The sequence below is a fragment of the Entelurus aequoreus genome, linkage group LG26, assembly GCF_033978785.1.
Source record: "Entelurus aequoreus isolate RoL-2023_Sb linkage group LG26, RoL_Eaeq_v1.1, whole genome shotgun sequence".
NCBI classification, from domain to species: Eukaryota; Metazoa; Chordata; class Actinopteri; order Syngnathiformes; family Syngnathidae; genus Entelurus; species Entelurus aequoreus.
This window is the reverse complement of record NC_084756.1, coordinates 20,269,232-20,286,499: the sequence shown is the minus strand read 5'-3', so window position 1 is coordinate 20,286,499 and position 17,268 is coordinate 20,269,232. Positions and strand designations below refer to the sequence as shown.

General features: G+C 37.7%; 1 protein-coding gene across 5 annotated transcripts in view; it reads right to left on the bottom strand.

The window, feature by feature from the left end:
* megf6b (multiple EGF-like-domains 6b) overlaps positions 1-17,268 on the bottom strand; it is a 209,637-nt gene that overhangs the window by 54,445 nt on the left and 137,924 nt on the right. For all 5 annotated transcript variants that reach the window (XM_062038216.1, XM_062038215.1, XM_062038214.1 and 2 more), the window contains 14 exons: positions 16,243-16,371; positions 16,036-16,164; positions 12,654-12,788; positions 12,440-12,574; positions 12,243-12,368; positions 12,042-12,173; positions 10,842-10,970; positions 10,642-10,773; positions 10,397-10,525; positions 10,192-10,320; positions 7,312-7,440; positions 7,113-7,241; positions 6,792-6,920; positions 6,596-6,724 (listed from right to left, as the gene is read on the bottom strand). In XM_062038216.1, the coding sequence (XP_061894200.1) occupies positions 6,596-6,724; positions 6,792-6,920; positions 7,113-7,241; positions 7,312-7,440; positions 10,192-10,320; positions 10,397-10,525; positions 10,642-10,773; positions 10,842-10,970; positions 12,042-12,173; positions 12,243-12,368; positions 12,440-12,574; positions 12,654-12,788; positions 16,036-16,164; positions 16,243-16,371 (1,821 nt within the window). The remainder of the gene's footprint in view (positions 1-6,595; positions 6,725-6,791; positions 6,921-7,112; positions 7,242-7,311; positions 7,441-10,191; positions 10,321-10,396; positions 10,526-10,641; positions 10,774-10,841; positions 10,971-12,041; positions 12,174-12,242; positions 12,369-12,439; positions 12,575-12,653; positions 12,789-16,035; positions 16,165-16,242; positions 16,372-17,268) is intronic.

The window sequence follows — 17,268 nt, the reverse complement described above, 5'->3', positions numbered from 1 at the left end:
AATGTTTTCGTAAAATATGCATTTTCTTCCATTTTCTTACATTTACAGGGTTTTGTGGGGACTCCTGATGACGTTTTAAGACATCTCCTACGACTACAGCACCGGAATTGTGCTGCTGAAGTAAGTCCGTTTTTTTTAATTTTTTGTAAGGGTCCCCCCTTACGACTTTTTTGCAAAAAAATGTTTTATTAAAATATGCATTTTCTTCCATTTACGGGTTTTGTCGGGACTCTTGATGACGTTTTGAGACATCTCCTACAACTACAGCACCAGAATTGTGCTGCTGAAGCAAGTCCGTTTTTTTGAATTTTTTGCAAGGGTCCCCCCTTACGACTTTTTTGCAAAATATTTTTTTCGTAAAATATGCATTTTCCTCCATTTTCTTACATTTACGGGTTTTGTTGGGACTCCTGATGACGTTTTGAGACATCTCCTACAACTACAGCACCAGAATTGTGCTGCTGAAGCAAGTCCGTTTTTTAAAATTTTTTGTAAGGGTCCCCCCTTACGACTTTTTTGCAAAAAAATGTTTTCGTAAAATATGCATTTTCTTACATTTACGGGTTTTGTCGGGACTCCTGATGACGTTTTGAGACATCTACAACTACAGCACCAGAATTGTGCTGCTGAAGCAAGTCTGTTTTTTAAAATTTTTTATAAGGGTCCCCCTTACGACTTTTTTGCAAAAAAATGTTTTCGTAAAATATGCATTTTCTTCCATTTTCTTACATTTACGGGTTTTGTCGGGACTCCTGATGACGTTTTGAGACATCTCCTACAACTACAGCACCAGAATTGTGCTGCTGAAGCAAGTCTGTTTTTTGAATTTTTTTTTGTGAAAAAATGTTTTCCCAAAAAAAGCATTTTCTGCCATTTTTAGGTTTTGTAGGGACTCCTGATGACGTTTTAAGACATCTCCTAACACTACAGCACCAGAATTGTGCTGCTGAAGCAAGTCTGTTTTTTTGAATTTTTTGTAAGGGTCCCCCCTTACGACTTTTTTGCAAAATATTTTTTTCGTTAAAATATGCATTTTCCTCCATTTTCTTACATTTACGGGTTTTGTCGGGACTCCTGATGACGTTTTAAGACATCTCCTACGACTACAGCACCAGAATTGTGCTGCTGAAGCAAGTCCGTTATTTTAAATTTTTTGTAAGGGTCCCCCCTTACGACATTTTAGCAAAAAAATGTTTTCGTAAAATATGCATTTTCTTAAATTTTCTTACATTTACGGGTTTTGTCGGTACTCCTGATGACGTTTTGAGACATCTCCTACAACTACAGCACCAGAATTGTGCTGCTGAAGCAAGTCCGTTTTTTTTAATTTTTTGTAAGGGTCCCCCCTTACGACTTTTTTGCAAAAAAATGTTTTATTAAAATATGCATTTTCTTCCATTTACGGGTTTTGTCGGGACTCTTGATGACGTTTTAAGACATCTCCTACGACTACAGCACCAGAATTGTGCTGCTGAAGCAAGTCTGTTTTTTGAAAATTTTTTTGTGGAAAAAAGTTTTCCCAAAAAAAGCATTTTCTGCCATTTTTAGGTTTTGTAGGGACTCCTGATGACGTTTTAAGACATCTCCTAACACTACAGCACCAGAATTGTGCTGCTGAAGCAAGTCTGTTTTTTTGAATTTTTTGCAAGGGTCCCCCCTTACGACTTTTTTGCAAAAAAATGTTTTCGTAAAATATGCATTTTCTTCCATTTTCTTACATTTACAGGGTTTTGTCGGGACTCCTGATGACGTTTTAAGACATCTCCTACGACTACAGCACCAGAATTGTGCTGCTGAAGCAAGTCCGTTTTTTTTAATTTTTTGTAAGGGTACGACTTTTTTGCAAAAAAATGTTTTATTAAAATATGCATTTTCTTCCATTTACGGGTTTTGTCGGGACTCCTGATGACGTTTTGAGACATCTCCTACAACTACAGCACCAGAATTGTGCTGCTGAAGCAAGTCCATTTTTTTGAATTTTTTTGTAAGGGTCCCCCCTTACGACTTTTTTGCAAACATTTTTTTGTAAAATATATATTTTCTTCCATTTTCTTATATTTACGGGTTTTGTCTGGATTCCTGATGACGTTTTAAGACATCTCCTACGACTACAGCACCAGAATTGTGCTGCTGAAGCAAGTCTGTTTTTTGAAAATTTTTTTGTGGAAAAAAGTTTTCCCAAAAAAAGCATTTTCTGCCATTTTTAGGTTTTGTAGGGACTCCTGATGACGTTTTAAGACATCTCCTAACACTACAGCACCAGAATTGTGCTGCTGAAGCAAGTCTGTTTTTTTGAATTTTTTGTAAGGGTCCCCCCTTACGACATTTTAGCAAAAAAATGTTTTTGTAAAATTTGCATTTTCTTAAATTTTCTTACATTTACGGGTTTTGTCGGTACTCCTGATGACGTTTTGAGACATCTCCTACAACTACAGCACCAGAATTGTGCTGCTGAAGCAAGTCCGTTTTTTTTAATTTTTTGTAAGGGTCCCCCCTTACGACTTTTTTGCAAAAAAATGTTTTATTAAAATATGCATTTTCTTCCATTTACGGGTTTTGTCGGGACTCCTGATGACGTTTTCAGACATCTCCTACAACTACAGCACCAGAATTGTGCTGCTGAAGCAAGTACATTTTTTTGAATTTTTTTGTAAGGGTCCCCCCTTACGACTTTTTTGCAAACATTTTTTTGTAAAATATATATTTTCTTCCATTTTCTTATATTTACGGGTTTTGTCTGGACTCCTGATGACGTTTTAAGACATCTCCTACGACTACAGCACCAGAATTGTGCTGCTGAAGCAAGTCCGTTTTTTTTAATTTTTTGTAAGGATCCACCCTTACGACTTTTTTGCAAAAAAATGTTTTATTAAAATATGCATTTTCTTCCATTTACGGGTTTTGTCGGGACTCCTGATGACGTTTTGAGACATCTCCTACAACTACAGCACCAGAATTGTGCTGCTGAAGCAAATCCGTTTTTTTGAATTTTTGTAAGGGTCCCCCCTTACGACTTTTTTGCAAAAAAATGTTTTCGTAAAATATGCGTTTTCTTCTATTTTCTTACATTTACGGGTTTTGTCGGGACTCCTGATGACGTTTTAAGACATCTCCTACAACTACAGCACCAGAATTGTGCTGCTGAAGCAAGTCTGTTTCTTGAAAATTTTTTTGTGGAAAAAAGTTTTCCCAAAAAAAGCATTTTCTGCCATTTTTAGGTTTTGTAGGGACTCCTGATGACGTTTTAAGACATCTCCTAACACTACAGCACCAGAATTGTGCTGCTGAAGCAAGTCTGTTTTTTTGAATTTTAGCAAAAAAAATTTTTCGTAAAATATGCATTTTCTTAAATTTTCTTACATTTACGGGTTTTGTCGGTACTCCTGATGACGTTTTGAGACATCTCCTACAACTACAGCACCAGAATTGTGCTGCTGAAGCAAGTCCGTTTTTTTGAATTTTTTTGCAAGGGTCCCCCCTTACGACTTTTTTGCAAAATATTTTTTTTGTAAAATATGAATTTTCCTCCATTTTCTTACATTTACGGGTTTTGTCGGGACTCCTGATGACGTTTTGAGACATCTCCTACAACTACAGCACCAGAATTGTGCTGCTGAAGCAAGTCCGTTTTTTGGAATTTTTTGCAAGGGTCCCCCCTTACGACTTTTTTGCAAAAAAATGTTTTCGTAAAATATGCATTTTCTTCTATTTTCTTACATTTACGGGTTTTGTCGGGACTCCTGATGACGTTTTAAGACATCTCCTACAACTACAGCACCAGAATTGTGCTGCTGAAGCAAGTCTGTTTTTTGAATTTTTTTTTGTGAAAAAAACTTCTCAAAAAAAGCATTTTCTGCCATTTTTAGGTTTTGTCGGGAGACCTGATGACGTTTTGAGACATCTCCTACAACAACAGCACCAGAATTGTGCTGCTGAAGCAAGTCCGTTTTTTTGAATTTTTTGTAAGGTCCCCCTTACGACTTTTTTGCAAAATATTTTTTTTGTAAAATATGCATTTTCTTCCATTTTTTTACATTTACGGGTTTTGTCGGGACTCCTGATGACGTTTTGAGACATCTCCTACAACTACAGCACCAGAATTGTGCTGCTGAAGCAAGTCCATTTTTTTGAATTTTTTTGTAAGGGTCCCCCATTACGACTTTTTTGCAAACATTTTTTTGTAAAATATAAATTTTCTTCCATTTTCTTATATTTACGGGTTTTGTCGGGACTCCTGATGACGTTTTAAGACATCTCCTACGACTACAGCACCAGAATTTTGCTGCTGAAGCAAGTCCGTTTTTTTGAATTTTTTGTAAGGGTCCCCACTGACGACATTTTAGCAAAAAAATGTTTTCGTAAAATATGCATTTTCTTACATTTACGGGTTTTGTCGGGACTCCTGATGACGTTTTGAGACATCTCCTACAACTACAGCACCAGAATTGTGCTGCTGAAGCAAGTCTGTTTTTTGAAATTTTTTTTGTGAAAAAAAGTTTTCCCAAAAAAAGCATTTTCTGCCATTTTTAGGTTTTGTAGGGACTCCTGATGACGTTTTAAGACATCTCCTACACTACAGCACCAGAATTGTGCTGCTGAAGCAAGTCTGTTTTTTAGAATTTTTTGTAAGGGTCCCCCCCTTATGACATTTTAGCAAAAAATGTTTTCCGTAAAATATGCATTTTCTTAAATTTTCTTACATTTACGGGTTTTGTCGGGACTCCTGATGACGTTTTAAGACATCTCCTACAACTACAGCACCAGAATTGTGCTGCTGAAGCAAGTCTGTTTTTTGAAATTTTTTTTGTGAAAAAAAGTTGTCCCAAAAAAAGCATTTTCTGCCATTTTTAGGTTTTGTAGGGACTCCTGATAACGTTTTAAAACATCTCCTACAACTACAGCACCAGAATTGTGCTGCTGAAGCAAGTCCGTTTTTTGAAATTTTTTGTAAGGGTCCCCCCTTACGACATTTTAGCAAAAAAATGTTTTCGTAAAATATGCATTTTCTTACATTTTCTTACATTTACGGGTTTTGTCGGGACTGCTGGTGACGTTTTGAGACATCTCCTACAACTACAGAACCAGAAAAGTGCTCCTGAAGCAAGTCGGTTTTTTTGAATTTTTTGTAAGGGTCCCCACCGACGACATTTTAGCAAAAAAGTGTTTTCGTAAAATATGCATTTTCTTACATTTTCTTACATTTACGGGTTTTGTCGGGACTCTTGGTGACGTTTTGAGACATCTCCTACAACTACAGCACCAGAATTGTGCTGCTGAATCAAGTCTGTTTTTTGAAAAAATTTTTGTGAAAAAAAGCGTTCCCAAAAAAAGCATTTTCTGCCATTTTTAGGTTTTGTAGGGACTCCTGATGACGTTTTAAGACATCTCCTAACACTACAGCACCAGAATTGTGCTGCTGAAGCAAGTCCGTTTTTTTTAATTTGCCTTACGACATTTTAGCAAAAAAATGTTTTCGTAAAATATGCATTTTCTTACATTTTCTTACATTTACGGGTTTTGTCGGGACTCCTGATGACGTTTTGAGACATCTCCTACAACTACAGCACCAGAATTGTGCTGCTGAAGCAAGTCTGTTTTTTAAAAAAAATTTTGTGAAAAAGTTTTCCCAAAAAAAGCATTTTCTGCCATTTTTAGGTTTTGTAGGGACTCCTGATGACGTTTTAAGACATCTCTTAACACTACAGCACCAGAATTGTGCTGCTGAAGGAAGTCCGTTTTTTTTTATTTTTTGTTACGACATTTTAGCAAAAATTTGTTTTTGTAAAATATGCATTTTCTTACATTTACTGGTTTTGTCGGGACTCCTGATGACGTTTTGAGACATCTCCTACAACTACAGCACCACAATTGTGCTGCTGAAGCAAGTCCGTTTTTTTGAATTTTTTGTAAGGGACATTTTAGCAAAAAAAAAATTCCGGAAAATATGCATTTTCTTCCATTTTCGGGTTTTGTCGGGACATAAAAATATATATTTGTTTATTTATTTATTTTTCAAATATTGCAAAATTGGGGAACACATCTTTAAAATGTGTTTATACTTTTTTTTTTAAATAGCGATGAACCTTGTATTTAAAACTATTGCAAGAATAATGAACACACTTCCAAATGTACATTTTTCTATTACACAATTGTAAATACACTACAAATATATTTTTTAAATACCTTTAAAAAGTAGCTACATGGTAAATGTTTATTCAGACATTTCCCACTTCTAAATTTTGCTTTACAAATATTTCAAAATTAGATTTGAAATTTAAATGAAATTATGGGGGACAAGATATAAATAATTGAAAAAAGTTAAAACATTACAAAAATGTAGACTTATCTTTCAAGATATTTGGAAAATATACAGTAGATACAGCTTTTAGAAGATTTAAAAATAAAATGTAGATATGATTTTTGTATTACAGCAATGAAGATCCACTTTTAAATGAATCAATGTGGAGACAAATTTAAATATATAGTATATGCATATACTTTTAGATACAGATTTAAGCTTTGGATTTGTTTGAAACAAAAAGTAGCACTAACATATTTTCCAAAATACTGCCAAAAATATTCTTGGCGTCCATACCTTTGTCACAGTGTTTTCCTCTCCACCCAGGCGGGCAGCGACACTCCCCAGTCACGTGATGGCATGACGCCCCGTGCCCACACTGACACCTCTCCTGGCAGCGGGCGCCAAACGTGCCAGGCTCACACGCTGACAGAACCAGTGAGATCTCATAAGGCCATGTTATGTTGCATGATATTTAGTTTACACTCCTCACCTTCCTGGCAGCGTTCTCCCATCCAACCGAGGCTGCAGCTGCATCGCCCGGTCTGTCCGTCGCACCGGCCGCCATTTTCACACTCGCACTCACGCTGACAGTCGGCCCCAAAACTACCAGCCACGCACTCTGTGGGAAAACAATTGATTTAAAAATGTTAATGTGTTCACGGTTTAACCCTGGAACAGACAAAATCCCTCTACATTGTTTCCTATGGAAGGACATAGATTTTGCTTGTTAACCTCCGCTTGGTTCTCAATGAACATTTGCAATGGTCCATATTGCGCCCAAGTGTGGTTTTAACATTTGGACCCGTCTTACCCAGCTCACAGGCAGTTCCTGTCCAGCCGCTGGAACACGAACACTTCCCGTCGGATTTGTCACAGGCGGCTCCGTTCTGACACAGGCAGCGGTGCCGACAGTCGACCCCGTAGAAACCCGCAGGGCATTCTGGGAAAGAAAGGCTGAGCTGTTATTTACCTGCCAGGTGCTGACCATCACTTTGCGGCCTGACGCTCACCTTCTGAGCAGTTGGCCCCGCTCCAGCCCGCAGTGCAGGCGCACAGACCGCTGGCCGGGTGGCAGACGCCGCCGTTACGACAAGAGCAGGTTTGGTTACAGTCGTCGCCATAGAAACCACTCGGGCAAGCTGCCATGAGAAGAGAATAAATGGTGTTGCCTTCTGCTGAACTCTAATGATCAAAAGTGGAAATTATGGTAAATTCCAGACTATAAGGCGCTACTTTGTTCCTCCGCTTTGAGCCCTGCGACTTTTAAAATGGTGCAGCGAATTTATGGATATTTGTTTTGCTGACAGACAAAATACAAATAGTAAAAAAACAACAACAAAAGCTGTTATTGTTTGTGCTGTGGCACCATCTTTTAGACGAGTTGGCTCACCGAAGGTGCTGCAGTGCTCTTCTGTTTAGAGCTTTGAACCGGAAGTACAATTCTCGTTCCTTCTTCTAAGTCGTCCATAGCGTTTCTACTCATATGGATTCTTCATTCATATCTCCAAGCAACGTTTGTAAGTTTTACAATGTAACCAATACACTTCATACTTACTGAACCGTCCCATGTGTGACTGTAGGAGTGTTTTCATGCATATTTGTAAGTGCTATTGTAATGTAGCGTTCTTATAACATGCTAATACATTTACCAGTGTCTGTGTTAGTATTATTAAGTTACAGTGGCATTATTTATGTGTTGTTTCAGTTTCACAAATTTCTCAGTAAATTCCCCAAAACATCACCCTGGAGTTATTGAGTCTGTTTAGCTGGTTGGAGAGCTAGCTTCCTCAGCTAGTGGGTCCATGACAATTACTTCTATTTTGTTCAATCACCCGTTTTACTGTTGTCTTACAGGCATTGTTTGGAATCAATTAGGGTATGTAAATAAACATCTACAAATTATTTCTGTGTAAATAACTAATTTCATAACATATATACCTGTGACTTAATAGTCTGGTGCGGCTAATATATGGAAAATATATTTATGGGTCTGCTGCAATGCAAGCGGGTATTCACATGCTGCAAGCAGCTTATTGCTCATACTTCAAACTTTATTATTCTTGTTCCGCACGTTTCTCTTACGCTTAATACGAGGCGAACCGGCCAACGAACCCCCACATATGTTATACCGTCGGAAAGGTCTCACTTGCGCCTACGGCGGTACTTTAAATTGGGAACATTTCATGTTACCATGGCGACGCTATTCACGAATAAACAAAAAAAATTGGCCAATTGAATTGGTACACTCATTTTAATGGACGATTAATCTGAGACAAACGCCAAAAAGACAAGATTACCTCCTCTTGTAGCGCAGCCATTCTTTCACGTAGCTTTGTGCTTAACGTCTCATTTTGTTCATACACTTGTCTACCTTAACCCTGGCTAAAACATTTTGACGTCCAATTTTTGGTTTTGCCCGGATGGCAATCGGAGTGCCTTAGCTTGCTATCATGCTAACATTAGCATGCTAACTTTTTGCGCTACTTTTGCAACTGTTTACACCAGAGTTATAACTTGGTATGTGACATTTGTTACCTGTTAGCATGCAAACGATAGCATGCTGGCAAGCTAACTTAAGCATGCTAAATTTTTCATCTAATTTTAAACTTTTTTTCTTTATTTTTGTAGCCATACACCTTTGAGTCATATAACTTGGTATATGAAACATGCTAACTGTTATCATGCTAACGTTTTTACACATGCTAAATGTTAGCATTTTAATGTGTGCATGCTAACGTTTTAGGCTAGCCGTGTAGCTCATTTTGTACAGTTACACCTAAAACTCTCGGATTCAGACACTCGGCACCATCTTAAAAGTACGGCGGCTTCCTGGGACCCCCGGCCAGAGGTCCAGGGAACAGATAGCAGGTCCATCAAAATTTCTGTGGGAATTTTCTAGTTTCTTCTAAAATTGCGTGGGTGCGGCTTATATGCTCTATAGTCACGGTATTATTGTGAAGACTTTAAAACCGAAATACCGCAGTATCCACAAAACCTTTTACATCCCAAGTAGATACCCCTCTAAATTATTTTTTTTAACGGCAAAAAAAGTAGTAAAAAAACAATTTTAATTGCAGAAATTTAACTACCGGTACTTTAAATATATTTTTTAATATACTTAAAACATTTTTGAAAATGTGCTACACCTATAAATAACTTAAAATAAGGTGTTAAAATAATCTTCCTAAAATGTAGATAACGTATTTTTCGGACTGTAAGTCGCAGTTTTTTTCATAGTTTGGCCGGGGGGTGCGACTTATACTCAGGAGCGACTTGTGTGAAATTATTAACACATTACCGTTAAATAACAAATAATATTATTTAGCTCATTCACGTAAGAGACTAGACGTATAAGATTTCATGGGATTTAGCGATTAGGAGTGACAGATTGTTTGGTAATTGTATAGCATGTTCTATATGTTATAGTTATTTGAATGACTCTTACCATAATATGTTACGTTAACATACCAGGCACGTTCTCAGTTGGTTATTTATGCCTCATATAACGTACACTTATTCAGCCTGTTGTTCACTATTCTTTATTTATTTTAAATTGCCTTTCAAATGTCTATTCTTGGTGTTGGGTTTTATCAAATAAATTTCCCCAAAAAATGCGACTTATATTCCAGTGCTACTTACATATGTTTTTTTCCTTCTTTATTATGTATTTTCGGCCGGTGCGACTTATACTCCGGCGTGACTTATACTCTCTCTTCACTTGTTTTAAAATGTGGCCAAAAGTGAACGACAGCATTATTCTTTTTTTCAGTAGATTAGTAAATAACACTTTAAATATCATTGAGAAAATGTTGCAAATATTGCAACGTAAATATATACATTTATATATGTAGGCACACATATCAATGCATATTAATATACATTAAACTCACTTTGGTTGCAGAACGGTCCGATCCAGCCGCTAGGACAGGAGCAAACCCCGCTGGCCGGGTCACAACGGCCTCCATTGTGACACACGCACTTCTTCTGACAGTCCAGTCCAAAAAATCCTTGTGGACACGCTGAAAAGTACAAATCCTTTCTATACTTTAATATGCTCAAAAGGAGTTTGACAACTCGGGTAGAATTTTTTCTTACGCTTTTCGCAGACTGTTCCGGTCCACCCCACCTGGCAGGTGCAAGCGCCGCTCACATGGTCGCACAACGCACCATTGTCACACTGACATCGATGGCGACAACCAAGACCAAACACACCTGCTGGACACTCTGAAGACATAATAATCATGCATTATTATTATTATTATTATTATTAAAAGGTGCCATGTGCAGGATTTGACTGTTCACTGCCCTCTAGTGGTACAAAGTGCATGGTGAGCACGTACTGTGCTGACAGCGCGCTCCAGTGTAGCCAGCCTCACAGTTGCACTGTCCCGTCACCGCGTCGCAGCTTCCGTCTCCGTTTTGACAGTGGCAGCTCTCTGCACAGTCCGTCCCCCAGTGGCCCGTGTCGCACGCTGGTACGCCATTTTGTTAAAGATCAGCGTCACGGATTGAACAAAGACGTTCTGTTGCGTGACGTTACCTTTCCTGCAGTTGTGGCCTGTCCAGCCGGGGGCGCAGGTGCACCGGCCGCTCACCGCGTCGCAGCGAGCGTTGTTCTCGCACACGCACTTCATCTGGCAACCTTGACCGAAACGCCCGCTTGGACACGCTGCGCGAGGGACAAAGATGAAGTTTTATGATAAGGCACAGTAGGACTCTTGAATGCTACAATCGGCACGATCCAAAGCATTTCATGACAGTGAATCAGGCAAACTGGGGATTTAGAATGCAATTTTACATTAAAATTATGATAGAAAACCTAAGAAAAATTTTAAGTTATCCCAAAAACATTTTTTGTAAATAAAATGTTTGTAATTGTGCTTATAAAAACAGACCACTGTTTTTTAAAACAAAGAAAATAAGAGCTTGAGTTGACATAAATAAGTATCCTGGTACAACTGTTTCACTTTCAATTCGATACCGATATTGGAGCCTGAGCATTGGCTGGAACAGATACGATATCAGCACAAATCATACGTACTTTTGTATGTTGGAAAATCACTAACCTATTTATCATTAACCGTCTGCCTTACAGTTGAAGGGGAGTGGGAATTGTTTTTGGCAACACCTAGTGGCCACAATAATAATACATTAAGTTTAGCTCATGACATAGTCGGATGGCGCGGACACGTTTGTTACTGGATAATTTCTAATACGCACACTTCTGTCTTATAGACTTCAGGCCTGATTTACTGGGATCCAAACAGCTCGCGGTAAACAGCGTGTGCAATCTTTAAAATAGATTGCACACGCAATCTATTTGAGTTGTACGGTATACCGGTAGTATAGTACTACGATACCAATGAATCATATTCGGTACTATACCGCCTCTTAATAATTTTGACAAAATAATAGAATGGAAAATGACACAATATGTTACTGCATATGTCAGCAGCTAAATTAGGAACCTTTGTTTGCTTACTTACTACTAAAAGACAAGTTGTCTTGTATGTTCACTATTTTATTTACGGACTTAATTGCAATAAGAAACACGTGTTTGCTGTACCGTAAGATTTTATGAGACAACACTCAAGTGTACAGTACCTTTAATGTCCCCTCAAAGTAAGTTAACACCATTAGGTCTGCCATCAAAAGTGTAAAATGTTTGAATGATATAGTTAGAAATATTATATCATTATTTCATGTAATAATTCTGTACTATAATTCTTGGTGTACTTACAGTTCTGGCAAAGTGTTCCCATGAAGCCGGGCAGGCAGTTACATGAGCCATTGTGTTTATCACACACGCCTCCATTGTCACAGAGAGGACATCTTTCTGAGCAGCCCATTCCCCAAAACCTCTCTGGACACACTGTAAACACATTTATTACTTATTATTAATATATATATATATATGTGTGTGACATATTTGTGATCTTACACTTGTCACAGTTCTTGCCAGTAGTGCCGGCAGGACACCTGCACTGTCCTGTCACTTTGTCACAGGGGGCGCCGGTACAGTTGCAAGGATGGACGCAGCCAAGTCCAAACGTTCCCTTGGGACAGTCTAAAAGAGGACACGCCTACGATTTGTCTCCAAATTCAAGTGAAAGAACCTTTTATAGTGAGACCGTCCACCTTCGTCACAGCCCTCGCCGCGTCGACCCGGCGGGCACTTTCGTTGGCAGTCCCCGCTCACGTGGTCACATGACACGCCCAGCGAGCATGCACACGTCTTCTCGCAGCCGCCGCCGTACGTTCCCGGGCTGCACTCTGGAGCGGGACGCAGAGTTGTGGTGCTCAGAGGAGGAAACAAGAAGGACATCGTGATCACGGCGACATGCGTGCTGACCTTCCTTGCAGGCGTTGCCTTGGTAACCAGGTTTGCAGATGCAGGTGCCGTAGCGACGGTGACACTCCAGAGTATTCTGTTGGACGCACTGACACTCCTCTGAGCAGCCGGCACCGAAAGTCCACTTTGGACAAGCTGAGGGAGAATGAGTAATCACTTAGTCATAGTATTTATCATAAAAGTTCTTATGATTTGATCACTTTTACACTAAAAGTTGGAAAATTTAGGAATAAATCGATTATATTTCATACAACTGGGTTTATGTCATTTATTTCACAGGTACTACAACAGGGCTGTCCAATCCTTTTACACTGAGGGTCACACACTGAAAAAAAAGCATGCAGAAGCCATTTTGATATTTTTCATTATCAAAGCCAATGCAATATATAGAATTTTCTTTTTCTTTTAGGGCTCCCCTCAAGAATGGTCCTGGGGACCCAAATAATAGTCTCAGTCATAAAAAATGTAAAAAATATAGTCATATATTATTATTTTTTTTGTTTTATTCAACGCTTAGAGTAAATCTTTAGCTCAACTTCAGGTCCGTCAATATAAAGTTAAATTATTGTATTTGTTTTATGCACTTTTTGTCAAAGACAACCCTGTTTTTATGGCAAAAACCCAAACAATGCATTATTTCCCCCCCAAAAAATTGTCAAAGTACAATATTTGATGTGAAGTAATTGGAGCTTTAAAGGGTAGGTCAATAATTCATCACAACATCGATTTTAATTCATTATTATTTTTTGAGCAATGACAGTTAAAAAAAAAAAAAAAAAATCATACTACAATTCTTAGGGTTCCAAAAAAGCCCCACTCATAAAAATGTTGAAAATAAGGCATACACTATTCTTTTTTCTTTTATTTTTAATGCTTATATCTTTAGTTAACTTTGTATTTTTTTAATTATGTCTTGTTTGTTTGTTTATTTTATCCTCTTTAGTTTTTTATATAGCAAACACAAGATATACAATATTTCCCACCCAAAAAATATTTCATAGTGGAATATGTGATGTGAAGTAATTGGATCCTTGAATAGGTCAATAACTCATAAAACCATTAATTATGCTTCATTATTATTTTTTGAGCAATGGCAACAAAAAAGAAAAACAAAAAAGACAGCCTGCATCGCAGCTTTGTGTATTTAGAGTCAACATTGCAACTTTGTCTCATTACATTTAACCTGTTAGTTAATTTATTCCACTTTTTTATGGTTTGTTTTGTAATGGGCTGCAGGGCGCAAATGGCCCCGGGGGCCATGCTTTGGACAACCTTGTACTACAGCGTCCTCTATATCTACAACTGAGCTTTTCATTGTTTTGTTTAACTAAAAGAAATGTGTTGTTTTTTTAAAACAACACATATAAAGGTGATGTATTAGTTGATGTTATTGTCAAATGCATTACTATAGTTCAATATTGAATTGATTTTATTGGTTATTATTTAAACAAAAGTGGAAAATGTTAAATCAAAAGTAATACAATTTTTTTATATAAAAACAACTTCTTGGAGTAAATTCCCATGACATCAGGGAGTCATGAGTATACTGTGGGATTCCAGTGGATATTTTTTCGTTTGTGTTGACGCCCCGAGGACTTGCTTGACTGACATAGACATACCGGTAAGCGGCTGTCGACATAACCAAAACTGAAATTATCTGTTGCTTGCACATTTACTTGTGACTTTTTCCATAGACATAAGTAGAATGGGTAATAAGAGTGTTTTGAAACAAAGTCAGTTTGTTGATATTGTTTTCTTCTATTAATGCATATTTTTATGAACAATTTCTTATGGTGTTTTATACTATTATGTAACGCTTTTGTTTTTGTAATGTAGTACCTCAATGTACGAGCATTTTTAGAACAAGAGCCATCTCTTGACGTTTTATTATACTTTATGTTGCGAACATAAATTTGGGTACGATCCTCTTACGGTTAGCGTAGTGATTGTCAGAATGAACTCTGAAAGATGAAAGATGAAATATGAATATGAAAATTACTATTTTAAACTTTACAACGTCATTACCGTTACTGACAGTGAAATGTGGCGTATTATTATTGTTATAGAGTCCAAACAGAGACACACAAAGTCTGACACACTCTTTTTTTTTTTACTTCATTCTGACTTTAACACGTCAACATAGGGCCAACCCTTCCTAAACGCAGATCACGCGCTGTGTGTAGGGCCCCGGAAAAGGTGGGGGGCCTAATTATGCGTGAAGAAGCGCGTGTGAAATATCAATATATAAATGACATGGGCGCTTCATATGAAATTTTACCTCAAACGTGTTCCTAGCCACTTCCTGCTCTGTCACTGATAAGAATATACTGTAATGGAAAAATTTCCCTACAGTCCTCCTAGCTTCTGTGGCACACACCGTTTGTGCTTCTCTTGACAGTAATAAGCGGTTTGAATCCCGGTCGTAGTTAGTTTAGGAAGGTTTATACATTTATATTTTGAGGATTTAATATTTTTTTTGCACTAAAATCATTTTTATTGAACATTTTGGCTCAGGATCTTTCTGTGTGGAGTTTGCATGTTCTCCCCGTGACTGCGTGGGCTCCCTCCGGGTACTCCGGCTTCCTTCCACCTCCAAAGACATGCACCTGGGGATAGGTTGATTGGCAACACTAAATTGACCCTAGTGTGTGAATGTGAGTGTGAATGTTGTCTGTCCATCTGTGTTGGCCCTGTGATGAGTTGGCGACTTGTCCAGGGTGTAGCCCGCCTTCCACCTGAAGCAGCTGAGATAGGCTACAGCACCCCCCGCGACCCCGAACGGGACAAGCCGTAGAAAATGGATGGATGGAATTTATTTCCCATTTGTTTTAGTACAAAACATGCCTCAAATAAAATTCCAGTTTGATTTAAAAAGTATGAAAATTGTTTCACAAATGCAGAAATAAATTGTAATGGGGGTGGGGGGCTCCAAATAAAATTCTGCTTTGGGCCCCAATTTAGCTTGCATCAACAGCAGAGTTCTCAGTTCCAACACCATTTATCTTCAACCTGCACTTCTCCACAATTACTGTGGTGCGTTCACGGACATCGGAACTCAGAACATCAAGACAAAACAAAAGCCGGTCGTTAAATGATGCTTGGGTAAAGACGATTGGCTAAAATTACACAACAATTTTTTGACAGGCTGTCAACTGCACACACCAGATATTAGAAGATTATTCAAAAACACAAAAATGACTTTCCCTATACTAACTAGTTACATTTATGAATTATAAATGTCATTATCAATTCAACCATTTGCTGCTCCATTAAGCTTATATTCAACTAGTTGCTAAGATAGGAGGATTGTTAAGCTGCCCCAATAGTGTATAAAATAATACATTTTGGGTTTCTTTAGCAGAATAAATTAAGGGTGTCTTACGGAGGTGGCAGAAGCGTCCGTAGAGTCCAGGGTCACACAAGCAGGCTCCATAAGTGCGATGGCAGCGTCCATTGTTGGCACAATTACACTTTTTGTTACACTGCTTGCCATAGAAACCCTTGGGACAGCCTGCACACGCAAACAATTACGATGAAGACGATAGCTGACACTTAAGTAAATATGTTTGCAAAAGAGGTACAAACTCACCATCCTGGCACAACTCTCCACTGACCCCTGGCGGGCAGCGACAGCTCCCAGTGACGGGGTCACAGCTGGCACCATTTTTACACTTACAGGGGAAGGAGCAGTTCTTACCAAAATAGTCTTCTGGACATGCTGGGACATTGGAAAAAAAACAACCACATTGAAAAATATTCAGCACTTGCTTTATTCTAAATTATTAATATATTTTTTTTATTTATTTAAATGTTGTCCTGTCCAGCTACTCAGGCAAATCATATTGTTGATGTAGATGCCCATATCAGCTGAACAGATCTACTTTACAAAAGAGAAGTGTGGAATACTTTTCTTGTTGCCTTATTTGTATTGGACTTTATTAAATTGATTTATATTATTTGGTGCAGGAGGGGATAGAAAGAGAGAAAAAGGAAGACAGAGAGGGAAATTGCGGGGACAAGAGGGGGATAAGACAAAGACACAACAACAACAACAAACACAATAATAACAATAACAACAACAGAACAGCATCAGCAAATAGGATACGTACAAATATAATAGTAACAATGATAGCAAAGAAGCAGTTAGTGAAGTAAATATTAATATGAAATGACAATAAGCATTATTACACTACAAATGGAGCAATACAAACACCAATACAAATACCAAATTATCCACTTAACGAGTCAACTAATTCACATTCACATTTATTTATTTCACATCTAAGATATTAAATTGTTAGGGATGGGAATCTTACAACAACTCAAGATTTGAAGAACATTCTTAAGTTGACGATTCCATTCAGAATCAACACAATTATCGCAATATTATTTGATATAAAATGGTAAACATTTTCAAAACAGGCTACAGGTTATATATATATATATATATATATATATATATATATATATATATATATATATATATATATACACACTTATACATATATATACACATTTATACATATATAAATACAAACCCCGTTTCCATATGAGTTGGGAAATTGTGTTAGATGTAAATATAAACGGAATACAATGATTTGCAAATCATTTTCAA